The 23,012-nt window shown below is 33.2% G+C and overlaps 1 protein-coding gene across 4 annotated transcripts in view; it reads right to left on the bottom strand.

Moving 5' to 3' along the window:
• Positions 1 to 23,012, bottom strand: part of STRN3 (striatin 3) — a 104,784-nt gene that overhangs the window by 23,776 nt on the left and 57,996 nt on the right. For 2 of the 4 annotated variants that reach the window (XM_069105996.1, XM_069105995.1), the window contains exons 5-8: positions 20,612 to 20,788; positions 18,709 to 18,838; positions 17,485 to 17,626; positions 12,400 to 12,510 (exon numbers count right to left, since the gene is read on the bottom strand). In XM_069105996.1, coding sequence (XP_068962097.1) covers positions 12,400 to 12,510; positions 17,485 to 17,626; positions 18,709 to 18,838; positions 20,612 to 20,788 — 560 coding nt within the window. The remainder of the gene's footprint in view (positions 1 to 12,399; positions 12,511 to 17,484; positions 17,627 to 18,708; positions 18,839 to 20,611; positions 20,789 to 23,012) is intronic. The other 2 variants (XM_069105997.1, XM_069105998.1) reach the window with 1 other exon arrangement.

Raw genomic sequence — 23,012 nt, 5'->3', positions numbered from 1 at the left:
AGAGAGAGAGAGAGAGAGAGAGAGAGAGAGAGAGAGAGAGAGAGAGACACATAGTTTATCCATGAGTCCTTTGTATACCAAGATATGAGACTATACAATTCTAGATCTTTATATATACCTCTAAAGCTTTTACCTGGACAATTTTAGCCACTCCTTCCATACCACTCTCCAAGGTCTAAGGTCTACCACCCAAAACAGTTTTTGCCTTACTCCTCTCTTCACTTTGAACTAAATGGACCTGCCCAAAGATTGATGTTGGAGTTTTTTTAAACATCAGAAAAGGGAATTGTGTTTTAACATTTTTTTTAAATGGAAAGAATAACAAACCAAAAAAACCTTAATGGCTTTAAGCAAACTTACTTGAAACTTCCAGGCTAACTAAATATAATCACCTTTTGGGTGGAAGTTTATAAGACTTTCAGTCTTGCTGGAAAGTGTTCCCCAAGCATTAATTAATCTCTCTCCCAACAGAGGATTTTATCTGAAGTTTTCCTATACACTTATTTATGCTTGTACTATAGTTATGTACTTTTATTTCACTATCTAATAAACCTAGATTTTAAGGATGACAATTTTCAAAGTGTCATCTTTGTAATCTTAAGTGCCTAGCATGGTCAACTTTGTATACTACTAAGTACTTGGGTAAACATTTACTGAATTAATTGCTACAGTTTCTTCTTACTAAAAATATCAATGAGTATAATCAAATAAAATCTATCTACAAAATATTTCCATTTGAATGTCCCAAAAATCTTCTCAGATTTAAAGTGATCAAACTCAATCCCTCTTCCCTATCCCACCAAATCTAGATCTTCTACCCATTTACTCATTTCTATTAATAGTACCAAACACTTTCCAGTCAGCATGCATGAAACCTATGGGTCATCTCTATTCCTCTTCCTTAGTCCTTAAGTATCATGTCCTGTATGTCACTATGTCCTATAACCTCTTTCATCAAAAAAATCTCCCTCCCTTCTCCATCTCCCCTGCCAAAACCCCCAGCACAGGTTAACATGTTACACATTAATTACAATAGTTGCCTAATCTCCCTGCCCTAATCTCTATTTCCAAAGCATCCAATATAGCTCAGTCAAATTAAACTTCCTTAAACACCACTATCTTGTCACTCAACGTTCTCAGAAACCAATATGATGCCTATTGCCCAATGCAATAAGCATAAAATTCTTAAACTAAATAAACCAAGGATTCCTTAATCTGAAGTCCAAGAGTTTATTTTAAATATATTTTTTTATTTTTTAATATAATTGATCTTCAGGGCAGCCAGGTAGCACAGCGACTAAGAGCACCGGCTCCAGTGTCGGGATGACCTGAGGATCAAATCTGGGCTCAGATACTTAGCACCACACCCAGAAATAACTGGCCATGTAACCTTGAGCAAGTTACTTAACCCTGATTGCTTAAAAAAATATATATATATATATATAATTGATCTTCTTTGATAAGATCTATATGCTTGACCAAATTGCCAAAGGGGTCCATGACACAACAAAGGTCAAAAACCTTTGATTTAAACTCTCAATATACTTGATGAATTAGCTCTACAAAATGTAACTGACCTTAACACCCTATTCCTCTTTGCTCACACAGAATATAATCATTTCTATTTACTTGCCTAAGGATGATTCCAGAAGGATAACTCACCCTCTCCAATTATCCTAAATAATCAAACTCTCCCTTCCATCCTTTTTGCCTAAGTTTTTTTTTTTTTGCCATTCTCCATGACCCTCAAGTTGCAAGTCCTCTGTAATACCCTTTTTATATTAGCATACATGGAACATACTGATTTGTACTATATTAAGAAACACACATGCACCTGCTTTAATTATTTCATGTGTATGTCTATCACCTGAGGTAGAAAACACTACTTTATTAACTTAGACCAATTTTAGGATTCTAAGTCAAATCAACTCTAAATGAACTTCACAGGGAATAAAAAAGTTTTTTGTTTAAAAAAATTTGTTGAAATTAACAAGATTAGACAAACAGTGCATAAGAATGGTCCCAAAGGAGAAGCAGAGAACTGAAGTCACTCTAGTGCCCTATGGGAAACAGGATGATTAAAAGAAGGCAGTAATACCTTTAGGAAAAAGAGAAAGAGGAGCACAAGGCAAGAATTGATTGACTTACTTTCCCTACAGCTGGAAGATTAGTTATATTTTACTACTTGCTCAGTCTGTCACAAAAGGGCTCAAGAGAAGTATTTGTTAATTAACTCTCTCTCTCTCTCCAAAGAGTCATCTGAGGAAGAAGAAATATTGTCATTTTCAGAAACAAGGAAACAAGTCTAGAGAGGATGATTTGAGGGTGATTTTTCCGATATCACAACCTAGTATCAGGGCAGGAACTCAAATGTAAGACTGCTAACACCCAGTCCTAAGCACCATTTTTCAACTACCCCATGTTAGATGTATTAAAAAAAAAAAAAAACACCAAAAAATCTCCAACAGTAGATTCTGTTCTAAAGACAATGGTCTCAGGGTGAGGTTAGGATGAACCAATATATAACTACATGTCTGTACTTAAGGACATTTATATTTTGGAAGTGTTTGCATAATTAATATTTTCCTCAGGTTAATTATACAGTACAGTGAAAGCCCGAGGAAAACAATAAGTTCCTGACTTTGTATCACTTAATGGTGATTTTAAACTATTGCTGAGAAAATCCAAAACCAGATTCTTAGAAATAATAATTATGGGGCAGCTAGGTGGCGCAGTGTAGAGCACTGGCCCTGGAATCAGGAGAACCTGAGTTCAAATCCAGCCTCAGACACCTAACATAAAAACTAGCCGTGTGACCTTGGGCAAGTCCCTTAACCCCAACTGCCCTCAAAAAAACCAAGAAATAATAATTAAGCCTCACCCTAATGTTTGTTCTGATCACCTGTATTCATCTGAAGTCTCCATTCTGTTTAATGCAGTTCATGACAAGAAATCATGGATTCAACTGTTCCAACTAGCTAGCTCAAGATGATACAGAAAAAACCTCTTCCATATTAAAAAATCCTTGTTCCTGGACCTGCCTACTTTGCCTTTTGAAAACAAGAGTAACAGGTTAATATGAACCTGAACAATATGAACCCTGAACAGACAGGTTCCAATTCTAATCAATTACTTTTCACTTACTGTAATAGTGTCTCAATATTTGTTCTCTTCCTCTAGGGATATAAATTGTACTTTCCCACAATGGAGAGACAATAATTTGGGAGTTTTTTTTTTTTTTTGGGGGGGGGAGGCGGTGGGAGGGTAGTGGTTGTTTTTGTTTTGGGAGGTGAAAAGGAATCTGAAAATTCATTCCAATAAGTTATCATTTCTAGAAGTATCTACAGAAGTTTTCATTTCTAGAAGTATCTATATTAGGTGAAAAGTTAGCCCCTCCTCCCATCCCTATATCCCTTTTATGATATCAATGAATACTTTTCCACTTTCCTTCTATGCAATTAATTGAAGGAGTTCTCTCTGACGACATGATGTCGAGTTTCTATATTCAAATCTGCACGTTATGTACCTAGACTTTCTCAAGTTTCTTTAAAGATCAATCTTAAATTATAAATTGATAAGGGATTTATCTTACATATACTGTTGTCAAGCAACTGACTGTCCCTTCTATACCATTTCACAGAAAATTCTATTTCTGCTGAACCAATTAATATTAGGTGGGGGTATGTATTAACAATTCTTCTATTTAGGGGCAGCTAGTTGTGTGACCTTGTGCATGTCACTTAACCCCAATTGCTCTGTCTTCCCCCCTCAAAAAAAAAAAGCAAAAAAAAAAATCCTTACTATTTTCCAGCAGCTCCTTTCCCCCCCAATAGCTAAAGTGTCCTAAGTGAGGATTTAAGTCACAATGGCCTCAGAATACTAAGATATTTAAGTCTTACATTATTTTTTTAATCTATCAGTCAGATTGTCACATGTGCCTTCCTTAGAGATGAACTGATAAAAGAAACAGAAATACCTAAATTTCATATTATATATGTAAAAAAAGTCTCATTTATCTTTGACCATGATTTCAATCTACTTCCCAATTCCCAAGTTCTATTATAATCTATAAATAGCAAACTTTTATTCCCCAGATTGAAAAGAAAAACAAGCCTCTTTAAAAAAAATTTTTTTTTCAAATGCTTTATTAACTTCTTTTTTTGTTTTTTTTTTTAAGCAATTGGAGTTAAATAAAGTTACACGGCCAGTTATTTCTGGGTGTGGTGCTAAGTATCTGAGCCCGGATTTGATCCCCAGGTCATCCCGACACTGGAGCTGGTGCTCTTACTCACTAAGCCACCTGGCCACCCCACAAAGCCTCTTTTTAATTTAATTATTTTCATTAATAATAATAATTTAATTATCTTTCAGACTAGGCCAAATAACAAGGTAACACAGAAAATGCACCAGCCAAGACAGAGGCAAATATCTAGACAACGCAAAGAGCAGATTATTAGATTTCTTTAAGTTCAATTATTTGTCCATAACCATATATTGGTTTTTACAAGAATCTCTTTCCCTATATAGTATCATGACAAGTGAGATGGCTAGAAGTTCTACAATGAACTTCTAAAACTTGGTTCAATTTTCAGAGATTCTACTTCTTGAGCATTTATTTTCCTCGTTGTTTAATCTTTTATTCTAAAGCCAAACTCAAAATTAGCAGAAGCTGGGTTCAAGAATAGCCTTTCTGGGCAAGTAAAAAAGAAGTAAATCTAATTTTTTCCCCAAGATATAAATTTTGAATTTGCTATGTATTTCCTCGTTGCATAATGAATAAATCAGAATATTGGTAGAATAATTTAAACCACTATATTTTCTAAAGATTATAATTACACTGATGAAATCACATTTCTGGCTAGCACTCCACAAGGGATATATTAATATATAGTAAATAAGCTACCATTAAAGAGAAATATTAATAAAATTTCTCCTAAAAACCTTATTCTATAGTAAGGAAAAAAAACCCACACCACCTCAAAATTAAGAATTTTTTAAAAATTAAAAGAGATAACTGGGTTGAAGAATTATAAAATAGCAAAAAACTCATATGTTTAAAAATAAAATTTGATGGAGGCATTTTCATGTAGTAAGAAGTGCATAGGACTTGGAGGAAAAAGAAAGCTCTTGCATATACTATCTGTGTGACCTCTGCATATCACTTAGACTAATTCTCTGGACCTGAGTTTTATCAACTATAAAACAAGGAAGAATTGATCTTACTACTCCAAAATTTAACGTCAGAGAAATAACCCATAATAAATAAGATAAAGCTTCTCCCTCCTCAGAAAACCTTTCTCATATGCATATCTGAGTATATAGAATGGGGAACATTTTACCCCATAACTATCAAAAAAAGTTGTTAGCATGAAGAGAGGTTACATTAAAAATACATAAGTACATATATACATGCTCTCTATATGTGCATATATATGCACACACACATACTGCTCTTGTTCAGTTGTCTGAGTCATGTCTGATTCTTTGTGACCCCATTTAGGGCTTTCTTTGCAAGGTATTAGAGTGGTTGACCATTTCCTTCTCCAGTTTATTTTATAAATAAGGAAAGTGAGGCAAATAGGGTTAAGTGACAGGCCCAGGGTTACACTGTAAGTGTCTGACACCAGATTTGAACTCAGGTCTTAACTCCAGACACAACACTCTACATCTACTAAGCCACCTAGCTGGCCCAGGACACACACATGTGTATACATACACACACACACACACACAAACACACACACACACGAGCTTATTAAAAAAAAACATCAGAAATTAACTAATGCTAGTTTTTATAATATACCAAAATTATAGAATATAATGTTAACTTCCAATAACTGTCCTCCTTTAAATAAAAGGAATGTGGAGGCACATAAAGACATAAGAGGCAGCATTGGTCTAGGACAATAGAATTAAACTCAAATAGAAACAGATCCTTGCAGGCCAAATATGGACTTAGAAATCCACAACTTAAGATCATTGCCATTATGTTGTACTTTTATTTATTTTGTTGAGCATTTCTCAATTATATTTTAATCTGTGTCAGCTGTATCCGGGATCTTGACACTTGGTCTAGTGGACAGAGAGCTGGTATGGGAGTCAAGAAGCCTTGGGTTCAAGTTCCATTTCTGAAACATTGTGGCTGAGCAAAGGGCAAGTCACGTGTCCTCTCTTGTGTGCCTGCCAGGGGTGAAGAGGGTGGGGACAGCAAGTCCTTAACATTCAAAGTTGCTGAAATGCTGATCTGCACTGGTCCAGTCCAGGAGAAAAGAAAAGCTGCCACCACTGTATGGATAAAACATACAAATATGTATGTGTGTGTATACAAGTACACACTGTGTATGTGTTAGGGGAGGGAGAGGAAGAGAGAGAGGAAGATTGACAGAGAGAGAGAGAGAGAGAGAGAGAGTAGGGATTAAAAAAAAAAATCCACTGTAACACAAACAGCTCCCGGTGACAACTGCCACCTTAATTAAAAGTGTACAACAAATGAAGATGACAGTGAAAATATACGGGGGTAAATATTATATGATGGTGAATTTATGCAATGAATTTTAGGGGGAAAAATGTTTTCTTTTACAAAGCTCTAGTAAAAAAACAAACAAAGAACTCTAAAGGGGATGCCCATCAACTGAGGAATGGCTGAAGTGGTTGTGGTACATAACTGTGACAGAATATTATTGTGCTATGAGAAATTATGAGAAGGATAGTTTGAGGAAAAATCTGGAAAACTTTTATGAACTAATGCAAAGTGAAGTGAGCAGAACAGGAACACTGTACACAGGAACAGCAAGATCATACAATTATCAACTGTGAATGACCTAGCTATTCTCAGGAGTACAATGATTCTGTTTTGTTGTTTTGTTCTTCATTCTCGAAGAGAACCAATGACATTAGGAAGGTGATGTCATGACTTGTAAGTGAACTGGATTTAAGTGAGAATAATTCTGAAGGATTTAAGATGAAAAAATGCTATCCACCTCCAGAGAAAGGACTGAAGCATACCTTTTAACCTTTTTTTTGCTGTTGTGGTTGTCTGTGTTTTTATTCACAACATTTTGCATAACTGCACATAAGAAATCTATATGGAGCTGCTTGACTTCCTTCTCTAGGAAAAGGGAAGGAGGGGGGAGAATCTGGAACTCAAAATTTTGAAAAACTAATGTTAAAAACTGTTTTTACATGTAATCAGGAAAAAATAAAAATGTGAAAAATTCAAAGAATAAACCTCTAAAAACATAGTAGTAGAGTACAAATGGATGAAAATTTGCAAATATTTTGTCTGTATATAAAGAAATTAATGAAAAGTTGAGCAAACTGAAAAACAGAGGGGAAAGGGAGAACTAAATATGGAAGGCAGACTTTCCCTTCTTAGCATATCCTAATTGCTTTGTAAGCATAATTCAACTAGAAATAAAGAATCCCATCAGAAAAGAAGACACAAATATACACTGTCAACTTGAATAGGCCCAGAGAAGGTTTACCAGTACCCAATGTCAAACAGGTATAAACAGAAGCTATCTAGAATGCTAAAATATATGGTGCAATGGAAAACCTATGTTTAAATTATAGCACTGCTACTGTGTAACTCTCAACAAATCTATTTAACCTCTATGGGTCTCTTTTACCTCATTTTTAAAATAAGAGGATTAGACTAGATGACTTCTAAGGTTCATTCAAACCTTCCATGACTCTATGGATTTAAGTCCAACCACGTAATCTTTAACAAACGGTGCCTATATTGTTGTTCATCCTTCATTCTTGAAGAGAACCAATGACATCATGAGGGTGATGTCTTGACTTTAACATGAATTGGATTTAAATGAAGATGAACTATGCAAAAGAGAAGAAAATAACTATTTATTAAGCACCTACTATAGGTCGGGCACTGTGTGCTAAGGGCTTCCAAATATTATCTCACTTAATCCTCACAACATCCCTGGGAGATAGGGACTGTTATCTCCATTTTACAGGTGAGGAAACTGAGGCAAACAGAGGTTAAGTGACTTGCCAAAGGTCACTCAGTAAGACTATACAGTTATATATGAATTCAACTTTTCCCAATTCCAGCCCCAGTGCTCTTATGCATTGTACCACCTTGCTGCCTCTTAAGGAAACATAAGCAATGAAGTTAAATATGTTCAACACTGAGAGCTACAAAAAACCTAACAACCCAAGGAGGAGAAAAGAGGTGATAGCTCAGAATAATAAAAAAAAATAGTAAAAGAAATTATGGCTTATTAAACTTGCCAAAAAAGGCACAGAATGATGACACAGTTATTAGGCTCCATTTCTATCTTCATTAACTAGTTTTTCAGAGTATTTAAAACACTAGTAAACAATTTCAGGAACAATTTCACAGGTATTGTTTTTTTTTCTCTCTGCAGAAAGAACTGGCAAAATACATATTCTATCAAAAGGACAACTTTATAGTTTGAAGATAAAGTTAAAAAAGAAAGAAGACAAACTGGGGGGGGGGGGAAGTAGCATAGTGTAATAGCAAGAATAAGCTGTGCAATCTCAGAACTTTGGTTCAAATCCTTGGCTCAAGCATGTTCGACCTGAATAATGGACTTAATCATCTTTAAGTTCTCATTCTTACTATAAAATCTATGATTTTAAAACGCTTTTACTATTTAAGAAAGCGGCCTTAGGCTAGCATTTCTTAAACTGTGAGTCATAATCCCACAGTTTAAGTAGTGCTGAAGGGGTTGTGAGTAGAAAAAGTTTAAGAAACCCTGCCTTGGGCTTTCTGCCCTGCTACTAAATTTATTTAAATCACTACTAAATTTGTTTTAGAAGTCTTTCCACTGATATGTCAAACATCAAGTAGTTCATAAGGGTGAGCATTCTTCCCTCAATGAAAGAATATTTACAATGAATAAGAAAAGGCTACCAAGAGCACTGGTTTTATACTAACAATTATGTGGCAAAGCAAACTTCCTCCAAATCTTTATCGAATCTTTACCAGTTTACAAAAATCTTGAAAGAAATGAGTGCCATTAACATAGCAGAAGGTTAACAAAAATTTCATGGTAAGGAGTAAGAGGCAGAGTCAAGAAAGAATAATCAAATCACCGACGTTTTAAAGTCATATCTGGACAAAAAAAATGTAGGTTCTTAAAAGATGGAACACTAGATGCATCATGGGGATAATTACTAACAAGTTCATGAATTACTGAGTTTTGGAAAAGAAGATAGGGGCTAAGAGCAGCCATGAATAAAGAAAAAATATTTTATTTTCCCAAGTGCCATTTCCCCACCAGCAATTCAGGCTTAGGTAATAATAATGTATATTATATATAAACACATACACATAATCAAGTAAATAAGATCTTGATTATGATGTGGCATCAAAAGAAATATAAAAATAATAAATAAATTACCCCACTAAGGTGTTCAGAATCTTTAACAAAAACAAAACAAAAAACAACACTGTGTGAGCAGGTCTATTTGAGTTTCTTCTTTTAAGTTATTCTTACAGACCAAGGCAAAGCAACTACATTCAAGTGTAACTAGTAAAATGCATATGAAAGTCTAGAGAAATTTCCTTAGTGATGACTTTTCAAAATGCTACATAAGCCTAATATTCAAAACAATTCCACACATGTATAATTAAAACAGAATTTTAGGGAAGTTGCAAGCTTTAGAATGAATGATCATGGCATACTAATAACTTGGGACAAGTAATAATTCTGATATAGCATCTGCCTTGATCACATGAAACCAGACTGAGCTAGTTTCTATACCTTTAGCTCATTCTCCATCCATTATGTGCTATATTTAATGCTATGCACATATGCTTCGTTTTTCTATTTTCTTAATCCTGTGCTTAAGGAAACACAAGTTGCAGCTTTTAAGGAGTACACTTCAATGACTGTTAAAAAAATGATAAAGTCAAGAGTTTTAAGAATCATTCAAGTCCACACAAGTAAATAGGATCTGTCACACTGAAGCTATAAAGAAAATGAAGGTGAAAATGAAAAATACTACAAAGAACTGAAAAAATGATTGATGCACAGCAGCCTAATTAAACTTCAGAAAAGAAACAAAGTCCTTCCCAAAGTGGACACATGGTATTGGTATTACTCAGTTGAAGGACCCGAGAGATCAATTCTCCACTTCAACGCAGAAAAACTGCCTTTTTATGGAAAAGACAATATGAAGAATGGAATAATTTGGAAAAGGTAACTTACTGATAAAATCTACTTTTAATACTCAAACATATATGAAAACCAATGTCAGAAGAATTCCAAATGAGCCTGTGAAATCTGAGTATTTTATGCAGACTGCAAAATGTTCACTCTAAAAAGATTTTTATCTACATGGATAGTGACTAACTGAAAAATGAGTAGATACAATGAGCAGAATTAATTTCATAATTACAGAAATTCCACAAAGGAGATGAGAGACTGCACTAAGGCTTTGGACCATGTGACTTGGTCATAGAATGTTGTTAGGTGAAAGATGTTTCATTTATCTGGGAACTCACCTTGATTTTAACCCCAGTGAAAACCTATAGGCTATAATCAAGGAATATAATTAAGGCTATACTTGGAAAAATAGACTTCATAGGTATGTTTAATAGCCAATATGATAAAAATGTATCTTCATACTAAAGAATTTAAGAATGTCAAAATCTTGCAAACGCAAAACAGGTGACTAGAAAAGACATTGTTCATTAAAATTTTTCTTTTTAAGATAGGAAAAATTGTCAAGTTTACTCTTTAATTAATAAGTTTATCTTACTTTGTGCCTGTTAAATTATATACCAATATACTCTGAAGAGTCTTAAAGAGAGGACTCATTACAAGATAAAGAACTTGGCCTAAAAATTTTTTGTCCAAAGCTAGGTAAAAAGAAGCAAAGAGAAGGTAAATAAGGAAAATTGGGAGAGGGGTCAAGAAGAAAATAGAAAAATAAAAACAAATTGTTCCAGTAAATTAGCATTTAATTAAATCGAAATTACTTTCTTGTGCTTATATTTAATCTCCAAATTTTAACATAGGTGGTCTATATAGTCAGGTATATATCAAGTTAAATTGGATTAGAAAGATATGTGATAAATTACCATTTCACATTTTGAGAACACTGGAGCACATATGTTTCAAGCTTAAAATGTCCACATGTAAGCCCAAAGGTCAAAGACTGTAAACCTCTCCAAACTAATCCTAACTTCATTAAAATAACTAATCATGCAAAATCGCTTAAAAATATCATCATGCACAAATTATAAATAAGTGATGTTAGAGCCTGAATACAGCACCAGCCCAGCACTGTTTTAAAATAAAATAAGCATTTTGCTATATGGGTTGAAATTTCTTATAGAATTATTGAAGTTCTAATTTTTAAGTTTCTTAAATCAACATGCAATAACTGAGCCTAGCATACAGCAACAACTTAAGTCTATATATAGCAAGGAAAATGCAAAAAGTCAAATTTCAATAATACTAAGCTACTAGCAGATACCCTATCCTCTAAAAAAATTAACCATTTACAAAATGAAACTCTCATTCTTGAAATATTGCACCTACCATTTCCTAGCCTAACTTATCTAGTGAGTAAAATAAGTGTTATGAGAACTGTCAATTTGAAAAACTTTGTTCCTTTGCTTTTCTCACCTAATCTTATTTTTCCCTTTGAAATGGTCAGAAATAACACATTAAGAACAGGATTCAAAGGACACCAAAAACAGTGCCGAAATATTTATTTCTTTTAGGTTTAAAGCTGATTATGGATAATTTACCTCTTATTTTATAAACATAGTTAAAATTTTCATGATAAACATCACCACTGAACTTATCAGTGACTAACATCAGATCGCATTTAGTAGGACCTCATTAATCCCTAAGGTACACATATGGTAAGCCCTTGAGGTTTTATATTGGGGATACTAGCTGTAGTATATAGTTGTTTTTTTTTTAAGTCAGGCAAAAGCAATAGTAGGAAGTATCATTTTATTCCTGCTATTTCTGTATCCCCAAATCTACAGGAAACAAAAGTTATTAACAGGTAGGAGTGAGGGGAAATGGTAGAGGGGACAGGAGTTAAGTAACAGGTTCTCCCTTCTCCCTTTCTTACTGACTACTAAGGTTTTAATTTCATGACCAATCTCATATATTCTGTAAGATTCAGAAAATAAGAGTTTCTGCCCTCTATCCCTGTCCAACTGGATGTGCTTTCAGTGTTTATCCATTTCACTAATGATACATTAAATTTTGTTCATATGAACTTGAGATGACATACAACAGACAAAGTTTAAAGTTGGTTGCCCCATTATGCAAAATGGTAAATGTTACACACACGCACACACACAAAAAACAAAACATAACTTTAAAATGTTTTCCTCAATATTAATATGAAAAGTTACATTAGAATAGTTAGAATATCTGCACTTACTCTTGACCCCTTTCTTCCCCTTTCGTTCCTTCTTGTACTGTTCCTTCAGTTTACTTATTAGTCCCTGGTCTACATCCCAAACCTCAGCAGTTGGGGACAGGTCATCTTTGTCTACATGCAGCATATTATTAAAAGAAAAAAAATCAGCAGTTGGCAATGCAAGCTGTTGGCAATCAACTGTTATATAGGTTTATGTAATCATCATCAAAATGTACTATTAGATTATACTCAAAATATTTAAAGGTGCAGTCTTTGCCTTGTTATTCACAATTCAAGCATGAAATCCTATGTTAGTTTTCCAAATTTTAAGATATTTTAACATTTAAAATTTGACTTAATTTTATGAATCAAAATTTAGGAATAGTTATTCTCTGAATACCACTGCTATTGAAGCACCAATGAAAACACAATATAAAGCTACCCAAATTAGATTACTGCATCTTTAGAGAGGTGTTAATAAAAAAATTATTCAGCCAGCATCATAAGCAAATAAATGAATTTCATGCGTACTAACCATGAAAGTGCAAGCTAAGTATATGTCAGTGCCATTTTGTTGATGAAAGTAATCATGCACCCTCTCTCCCTCTTATTCTGCATGCAGAGGCAGCTCTACAAATGAAGTTATCATGGCCAATATAATAAACATACAGTTCCAAAGTAAAGCCTCTTAAATAATATAAAAACATTCACACAAATCCAAAATAGTTCAACATCTCATTACCTTCTTCCATAGGTCTACTACTAAAGTTAGCAAAAAAACTCTCAAGATTCTATTGTTGAATATTTTTAGATCACACTTTTGGGGGGTGAGACCAGTGAAATGCAGGGAGATGTGAAAATAAACACTGCTGTGCATTTACTAGAGACGAAATTTCAGCACCTTTAATTGGTCATCCACAAATCCATATTTTTATTAGCTAAAACTTGTGCCTGGAAAAAAGTTACTGTTAAGTAAATGTGGAAGAAACATTTTAGGGGGAACGAAGTGGTAAGGAAAAGAGTAAGTCTGTTTATACATAACTAGAATACTGCTGATATTGAAAGGGCAGTGGGAAGGGGAAAGATTGCTGGTTGATTTTAAACAGCCCAGTTATTACAAGGTTTGACAAAATATCCTGCAATGGAATCATAGTTGTGAGTTTATATCATTATAGCCTGTAGCAAAAAAAGAAAACCAAATTATATCAAAATACATCATAGGACTGAAAAGGTAGGTAACTTTTAGGGAACAAGTACTTATTAAATTTTGAAAATTCAAGCAATAATAAAACTATACAATAGAACTTTTTAAACAGTGTTATTATGAAGGTTGCCCTTCAAAGTTATCAAAAAGTTGTAAATTTATATGTGCTTAATGATGTTTCATTTCAATTATTCTAGATAAAAAGGACAAAAAATACTTTGGACAATTAAGATCCATTTACAAAACACCAACTTTCCTTATTTGAGATGCAACCTTTCAACTGATATTTTAAAAAGACTACCTTAGAATATCTGGTTTGTAGGTGATACAAACCTAAGAATTTGAAAAATAAACTTAAATTGAGTCTCAGAACATTTTTAAAGTCGTTTTTCTCCTTGTGGACACAGTATCTAAGTTAACTCTCTCTATATATATGGGTTACTACGTTGCTGCCTTAAATGTACCCTGAAAGAGTGAAATTATCTTACACTTGCCAAAGGCATCAAGTATATTAACGTGACCAACTCAAAGTAAAAACTGAATTAACAGGTTATCTTCCATGAAGTTTCTTCATGAATACACTACCAAGGATCCAATCAGCTTTAACAAAGCTAAAGATTCCTATCTAAAAAAGAAGTCATTTAAAAGCAGTGTGACAATAGTATAAGCCCAAACAATGGTTTGGATAATCACATTAAAAAAAAAATCAGCAATAGAAACCAAAGCGGGGTTGTTTCAACAGAAGTGGCATAATATTTATCAGAAATTATATAAGGTAGAAAAAATTAATGAGACATTTGACCAATTAAGATAGATTCTTTGCAGAAAGAAAAAAAGCTGTGAGTAGCTCAAACTAAAGCAGCAAAAGGGAGTGAAAAAGCAAAAGGCAATATATAAGAATAAGCTGAAGGGAAAAAATAAACATCATTTGCAAAATAACCTATTTTCTCAAAAATTCAAAGTTAAACTTATTGCAATATAAGGAACATGTTGGTGAATGCATATGTGCACAGACAACATCCTGAAACTTGCCTGGTAAGTAACTGCTGATTGATATTGCTTATAAGAAATAGATAAGAGCACAAAGGAAGAGGCATCATAATCTTCTACACTGTTAATCCTTTTTTAAAAAATCTAGGGGGAAGAAAAAAAATCAAGAAATGAGGTTGTACCACTTCAGGCCATTTTACTTTTTTCTTTTTTTTAAAGGCAAACATGATTATGGAATGTGCACAAAAGTTACACCCATGAAAACTCAACGCAACTAAACACATGGAATTTTAATATGGGCATTTCTGATTGCCAACGTAGAGTAAATATCAAAGACTTTTTAGACATGGCCTAAATCTATCATTATTTTATTTTCTTGAAGCATAAAAAATTTCAAACTATCCTCTATGAAATTTAAATATAACACATCCAGGTACCAATTTAGATTTTAGAACATTGTTGTTTCATCAATCAGCTTAAAAGATGTTTTGGTAGGGTGGGGAGTAGGAAAAATAAAGCGCTTAAAATTACAGTTCCTATAAAGCAGTAATAAAAATCAGAGATGCAACAGTAGGCATTTGCAGGGTTACATATTTACACGGGAGAAAACTGCATAAAAATTTAAAAGTTATGCTATATATTTGACAGAAAAAATATATAAAATTAAAATGTAGTATTAAAATAGCTAAATCAGAGAAAATATCTAATCCTCTTTTAAAAGGTCCCAAACTAAATTTAACATCAAATTTTACAACTAAACTACTAGCTTGCAAAAATAAATAATAAAATGAAGTTATATTTAACAACACAAGTAGGTGTCTCTATATGGGACAACATAATTAGCAAGAAAATATATATAAAGTGCTTTGTAAACCTTTAGGTAACATATAAATACCAGCTATTGTCATTATCCTTACCATTACTATTATATATCTGGCAATATCTGCTGCTATATATAGCTTGGTAGCTTTACCAAGCCAGCACCATCAGAAACTAAAACTGTCTACTTAAAAATGAACAAACCATTTTATTAAGTCAATTCAATGTAAACACCTATACAAATATTTTCTTGTCAACTAGACTCATATAAGTAACATACTAATAAAGTCAAATCGAGCTTATAAAAAAAAATTCTGGACACTTTCTCTAAAATGTAATTAATTTTGAAAAAATAAAGAAACTAGAAAGTATGTTTCCTTGCTTGGCGTAGGTACTAAATTAGGACAACAAAATTTATTCTGTAAATTTTTTTCCTCTTCAAAAAACTCAAAAAGTGCTTTAAAAACTACTTTTAAAAAGTGCTTCCTGAAAAGAAAAAAAATTGAGATAATTATGCTTTAAAGTATTAATGAAATTAAATTCTCAATTATCAAGAAGTAAACAGAAACAATTGTTGTTCTTACTGACTTATTATAATCACTCCTTTTGATGAAAGATTAATTTGCCTTTTCTCTCAATCTCATAATAAGAGATTATGTCCTACACCGCTGGTCAAAAGTCTTCTGTGTAGAAAGAGTTCAAAAAAATGCAACTTTGCCTAAAATTATATTTAGCTAGTTTAAGTAATGATGCTGTCTATTACTCCAAAAGTATGTTACGGTACTTTATCATGCCAACTTTTGGATTACGCCTCTGCTCTTCTCCACTTAAGTTACTTAACCCCGATTGCTTTAAAAAAAAAAAAGAATGAGTGGGATAAACTGAGAGATCTCATGGATGTTCTGTCCATTTATGTGTAAAAGTTGGTCTTTGTAGCTAATTTACACTATTTGTTTAATTTCATTTGCTCTAAACATTATCAATTTTTCTGTGAGAAATTAAAAGCTCTTTATATAAATAGTTTACAAATAACCATAAAGGAAACTTAAAAAAACACCAAACCAAAACAAGAAATTGCTTACTCATTTAATAAGAGTTAGCATTTATGGACAATGTTTAATGATTTATATGTTATACTAAATACTAATAACGTTTTCCTTTAAAACTCTATAATCAAATTTCTAACTTATTCTGGTATAAAAATAAGATAATGATAGTAACTTGCACTTACATAGTACTTAATGGTTTACAACAGACTTTTCTCACAACAGCCCTGTGAGATAGGTAGTATAAGCATTATTCCAAAATGAGTGAAACTGAGGTTGTGACTTGTTCATAATCACACAGGTAATAAGTGTTGTTAGAGTCAGGGGAACTGGGTTCAATTTCTGGTTGCAAGTCCAATATTTCTTTCCATTATACCATGCTGCTCCTCTCTCAAGTCAAAATACTTTATATAAGCAAATACTTAATATAAACAACAAAAGGGACAGCAAATCTAGTGTCTAAAGGGGGTTTATCACATATCCCAAGCAAAATTACAAAGTATAGTAAACTTGGAGCTATAGTTGGATAATAATATATTTTATCATAGCAATTGTCATATGCTTAGCCAGTAACAACTGACATTAAAAACATGCGAAGATTTTTTTTTTGGTTAAGGTATTAACAAGTTAAATATCTTGATAAAAGAATATCATTAATTCTTGACCAAGAGGAACCTAAAATCAGATTTGGTAACTTCACCTGCTTTCACATCTGTAAGGACAAAGCATACCAGACCGAAATGAAATACAAAAAGAATGAAGAATATGACGACATAAATTACTTCCCAAATTGATCAAAACTGTAATACCGAGAGGAAAGGAATAGTTTCTCCAATACTAAAACAAATCTTCCACGTTAATATTTAAGTGTTACTACATCCGGTTTTGAATAAGACAATAGTTTGAGATACGTTACCTTGCTATTCATTTTAACTTCAACCACACATTCAGATACACACTCAATCTCAAAATAAAATTTCCAATATGTACATCTATAGGACTGCTCCCTTTCTTCAAATCTTATTTGCTTTTATCTTATCTTCTTACCCCATTCTGTGCCATCCCCTGAACTTCGTGCTTCTCCAGCTCCTTCTCCATCTTCAGCTGTAACTAAAAAATCAAATTCTTTCAGGGCTTCCTCAGTATCTGGATCATCAGTAAGGTCTGCCGCTAAGCCTTCATTACCAATCTGCAAATGGACCAAAACCCACAAAAATTTTTTCTATGATGAATTTTTATGGCATAACATATTTTTAATATTTTCAAACACTTATTCTGAAATGTATATTGTTATACTACCCATTTCACAGAAAATTAACACTTGTTTACTGCTAAATGACAATTCTCCAATTTTTAGTTCTAGTTCTAGTAACATATCACTCAAATTTTGTAGGTGGAGCACAAGCTCTATAACATAGATTAAAATGTAGGTTCCTTAGAGCAGTAAAATCCTCTTTATTTTAGGTAACTAAAAAAAATAAAATAATAAAGTAGATGCTAAAATACTTGTATTTTACAAGTATGCTCCCTCAACCACACTGGTCCCATCCTTACTTCTACCCACACCCTCCCCCCCCCAACATACAAATATAATTCACCTGTGGCCCTTATAACTTGCCATGAATAATCACTTCTACCTTTTCCCCATAACTTCATCTTACTCTTAAAGTTGGAGACAGTTCTTTGTTAAAGTAAGTTCTCAATTTTTTGGACCAATTAAAGTTATCATTATAACAGAGACCTCAAGACTTTCTGAGTTGGAAAGGAACTCAGATATCATGTAGTAGTCCAATGGTTTTATTTTTTACTCATGTGTAAATTATAGCCCAGAGAGGGGGGTAATGGACCTGCTCAAGATAAAAAAGGAGAGTATTAGTGCCAGGATATGACTTGGGCTCCTCATTCACAGTATAGCACTAATAAAAATCCAAAGGTAATTTGCTAAACTGGGCAAATGCCATTCAAAACTCCATTTCTAGTTGCAGGAGAACATGCTAAAAAAGAATATATTCTACTACAGAAAGAAGCCCCATACCACACAATCCAGGAGGGTGGTACAGCAGTTGAGTGGTAAGCATGGCTCTTATGACATGCAAAAAAATTAGAAAGGAAGGTGACCAAGAGAAAACAATGACAATTTGGGGGGCAAAACCAAAGAATAAAGTGACCTAAAATTGGATATTTAAGATCCTCTGACATAATAAGATGACATGTGAAATGCCCAAGTACATATGTAGCCCAATTTCTGAGAATATAAAATTAATTCTCTACTTTGTGTTTATTCATCCGATGTTTCTCTTTTCCATCTGTAAGATCTTCAATCATATCGCTCTCCTCTTCTTCGTCACTATCATCTGCATTTTCTAAGAAATTGAATGTTTCAAGAACATCACCAGAGTTCCTAGAAAGAAAAAAAAGATTAATTCACTGGTTTTGACTAAGTTAAGCACTCTCTATTAATATAGTTTTAGTTTGGTTTAGAAATTAAAGACTATTGATCTCATAAGTGATCTAAGACTAGAATTTTTAAAATAGGCTTTATTTTCTTTTGGCATATTATGCTTATATTCATGTGCTTTATGTTACTCAATGTTTTAAAATATTTCTACAGATACAAAACTATGTCAACTTTCAAACAGCTTGCGTCTGTTTCTGTTACTTAGACCAAGTAATCAATGAAGAAGGAGATAAGAGTAAAAGCTTATTTCTGTCTATTTATGCTCTCCTAATTTGGAATTTGTGCTAGTGAAGATATGAGATATACAAAAGTTCACAGATTAGCTATGAAAAAAGTGTAAATTGACAAAAAAAGGAAATGTTTAATCTACTGAAAACCAAATTTCACTAATAGTTCATTTTAAATTAATATGGCAATTAATAATTTATCTACTCATTAAAATATTGTTTAGCATAAGATTATAACTACATACACTTGAAAGTAACACAAATTAATTTCTTTAAAAGCCTTCTACAATTTTGAATTGTCATTACTTCCAACTGACCCCATTAGTCAAAACAGAAAGGCTTAAAAACATCTCAAATTGCATGTAAACACAAACAAAATTCTTCTATTCCCAAATCTAGACATCATATTTTATCAATATTATCTATGCACAGAATAGGAAATGGTTGTTCCTAGATCATGAGTTCTTTTTTTATGTCATGGATACCTTTGGCAACCTGGAGAAGCCTATGGACTCCTTTTCAGAATACTATTTTTAAATATATGAACCAAAATGCACAAATTTACAAAGGAAACCAATTATGCTGACATTAAGTTAACAAAATATTGGGGGGGGGGGGGGGAGTTCCCAAACCGCAGTTTGAGAACTTCTATTCTAGTTGTTAGATTCTGAGAAAGTGGTAACAAATTTGAGATTTTCTTTTATAATATGGGTCAAATAACTGAAAATGGAAGGGAAGAGATAAGGGAAGTTATTAATAGGGCAAAACAAACATATCACTGAAAATAAAAAGTACTGTAAGATAATAAGAGATTACGAACTTTGCTTTTCTGATTCATAAAAGTCACTGGCCCTAAAAGGTTTATTCTGATGAGTTTAAGAAAACAAATTTCAAATAATATTTCTCATAATTTTAATGATTAAGCTGTCTACATTTAGAGGAAGTGACATATTTTTTCCCCAATTATAAGTACTCTTTCACTCCTTAAATTTCTCCTAATACTTTGGAATTCTCCTAGGGCTTTTATGTTATTAATAAGTGTTTTATACTATTTTTTCTCCTCTACTAACGTTAAAGTTCTCTGAAAAAAAAAAGGGCAGTGTGTCTTAACATTTTTGTCCATATCCTTAACACAATGTCATGTACCTATTAATTACTTAATAAGTGATCAAATTTAGAAAGCACAAATGAACATTTTCTTGCACAGTTTGCTACTTCTGATTATGTCACAAAAAAATGAATTAAGAATTCAAATTAGTGTATTAACTTCTAATGGAGACCGTTTGGAAAAAATTTAGAACTTCCTAGAACATAAACTGCTAATAAGAGTTTATAAGAAGTATATTTATCAGAGCCAAGATGGCGGCGCAGAAGCAGGAAAACTCTGCATGCTCCCTCCATAACCACCTCAAATACCTATACAAATGACTCTAAGAAAGTCTATTTATCATATACTAATGAATGTAAATCTTAGAAACATGTGTCATACCTTTTGATTTCTTGTCCTTTTTGCTTAGATGGAGATTCTCCTCCATTCAGAATCTGTTCTAAGTTCTTTGTCTCTACTGAGCCATTTGGTTCCGAACCAGAGAGTCCAAGCAGTGATCTTACCCTCTGTGACCGTACATCTAATATTGTGTCTGTGTAACCTACTTCCTGAAGATACCTGTTGGGGAAAGGTAGTCAATCCTGAAAAATGTGAACCACTGACAATATTAGAACACATAACACAATATTTAAAAGAGTACTAACTGGCTTGAGGGAAAGAACTTTCCTTTTTGCGGTCTGCACAGTGCTCAGTATACCTTCCAGATATTCAGTAAATGTTTTTTCCAAGTGAATAGCAAAATTGTTTCTTTGCATTTTTTATTATTTTTAGCCTGTTCTCCCAGGTTAAGTTATAAACAAGAGTCTAAGAGTGTATGTACACTTGTGTACATCCATAACACAGAGAGAGTTCCATATGGAAGGCTAGGGGGAAATGGTCCCCAACTGTTCAGAGACCCAGAAATAAAAAGAAGCCAGAAATATTGTATAGGATGAATGTATTGGCAGGAATTAATAATTTATACATGGCACTACTAGAGTATTTAACCTTGTGATAGAAAAAATTTTACTGAATGGCATCTACAATGGTGATTAGGTAGGAAAAAAGGAAGACTTTCAAAAAAATGTGATTATCTTAACATAAAATGAACAAATAAAAGCTCATCACAGAAAATTTTAGTTCAAAGAAATGTGAAAAGGCTCCTTCCTTTACAGGTCACAGTCAAGTGATGTGCTGTTGATCTAATTATTCCTTGTTCTGTTCACTGAAATTTGTTCGTTTTAGTGCCTTAAAATCTTTCTTAAAATTTCTAAGGTTGTCAAATTTAAATCAATAATAGTTCCTTCCCCTCAGCCCTACAGGCTAAAACCGAAGCAGCACTTCTGGAAATTGGAAAAAATATAAATAAAATATATAAAAATATATATAATTTAAAGAAATAAATGAAGCTATAACCAAAGAAGTATAAAAGTCATGTCACAAAATTGCAGGCTTTTAGTCACCTGAGCTGAGGGCTAAGTGAGAATGTTAGGGAAAAAGCTTCTAACAAGTTCAAAGATAAGAAACTATTCCATCAAAAGAAAACTATCCACCAAGTCCAAAATAATAAGTTAGCAAAATATGTAGAGAATAAGAATGTTAAACAAAAGGCAAAATATACCAAAGTGCAGTTTCTATTTCTCATTTTCTGTTCATAGTAAGCTTAGAAATTTTTGTAGGTGTGGCTAAGTGGCGCAGTGAATAGAGCACCAGCCTGGAGTCAGGAGAACCTTCGTTCAAATCTGGCCTCAAACACTTTACACTTATGAGCCATGTGACCTTGGGCAAGTCACTTAACCCCAATTGCCCTGTCCTCCCCTTCCAAGAAGCCCCCCCAAAAAATTTTGTAGACTCCAATGCCAAATATCGATAGAGATGATTTATCAATTCAGAACCATGAAAGAGAATGTCTACTATCACATAATATTAATAAAGTTATATTGAATAGGAAGCCTGTATACATAAAAACAGCCATCTAAAAAATGTTTGGCCATACAAAAAAATTATAAACTCACTGTTGGTTTCTAAAACCTTTCACAATGTGTTGCCAACCTATCTTTTCAGTCTCAAAGGATGCTAATCCTCCCCAACACATCTCAATCCAATCAAAATTGGCCTGTTTCTCACACTCTCATCAAGGGGTTGGATGTGCCTCAGAAGTAAAATGTACTCCCTTCTCACAACTTTGCTTTATAAAATACCTTCCTGCAAGATACGGTACAAGCACCACTTTCCACATATTTAGTGCCCCCTCTCCCACATACCATGAATTTGTACTTATTCTCTTTATATTTACTCTGTATATTAAAGAGATGATGCATTTATTATGTGCCTTGTACCATGCCTCTGTTGTCTCCTCTATTAGAATAAGAGCTCTTCTAAATTAGGGATTGTTTCATCTGCTATATTTATACCCCCAGTGTCTGACACAAGTACTTAATAAATATTGAGAAGAAATCAAAGCTATCAAGAGTCACATTAAAAAAGTTCTAAATCACTATCAATTGGAAAAATGAAAATTAAGGTAAGCTACCATCTCATATCTCAGATTGGCTAACACAACAGAAAGGAAAATGACAAATGCTAGAGGGGAATGGAAAAATTGGGACACTCCACTGTTAGCAGAGTTGTGAACTAATCCAACCATTCTAGAGAGTAAAACTATGCCCAAAGGTTATAAAACTGCGCATACGCTTTGATCCAGCAATACCATTATTAGGTCTGTATCCCAAGGAGATGAAAGAAAAGGGGAAAGCATCTATATCTACAAAAATATTTATAGCTGCTCTTTTATTTGCGGGGG

Source organism: Petaurus breviceps, unplaced genomic scaffold (assembly GCF_028583685.1).
Source record: "Petaurus breviceps papuanus isolate PSGF00001 unplaced genomic scaffold, PetGlider_PUasm1.0 77, whole genome shotgun sequence".
NCBI classification, from domain to species: Eukaryota; Metazoa; Chordata; class Mammalia; order Diprotodontia; family Petauridae; genus Petaurus; species Petaurus breviceps.
The sequence above is the reverse complement of the archived record's forward strand: the minus strand, read 5'-3'. Positions and strand labels throughout refer to the sequence as shown.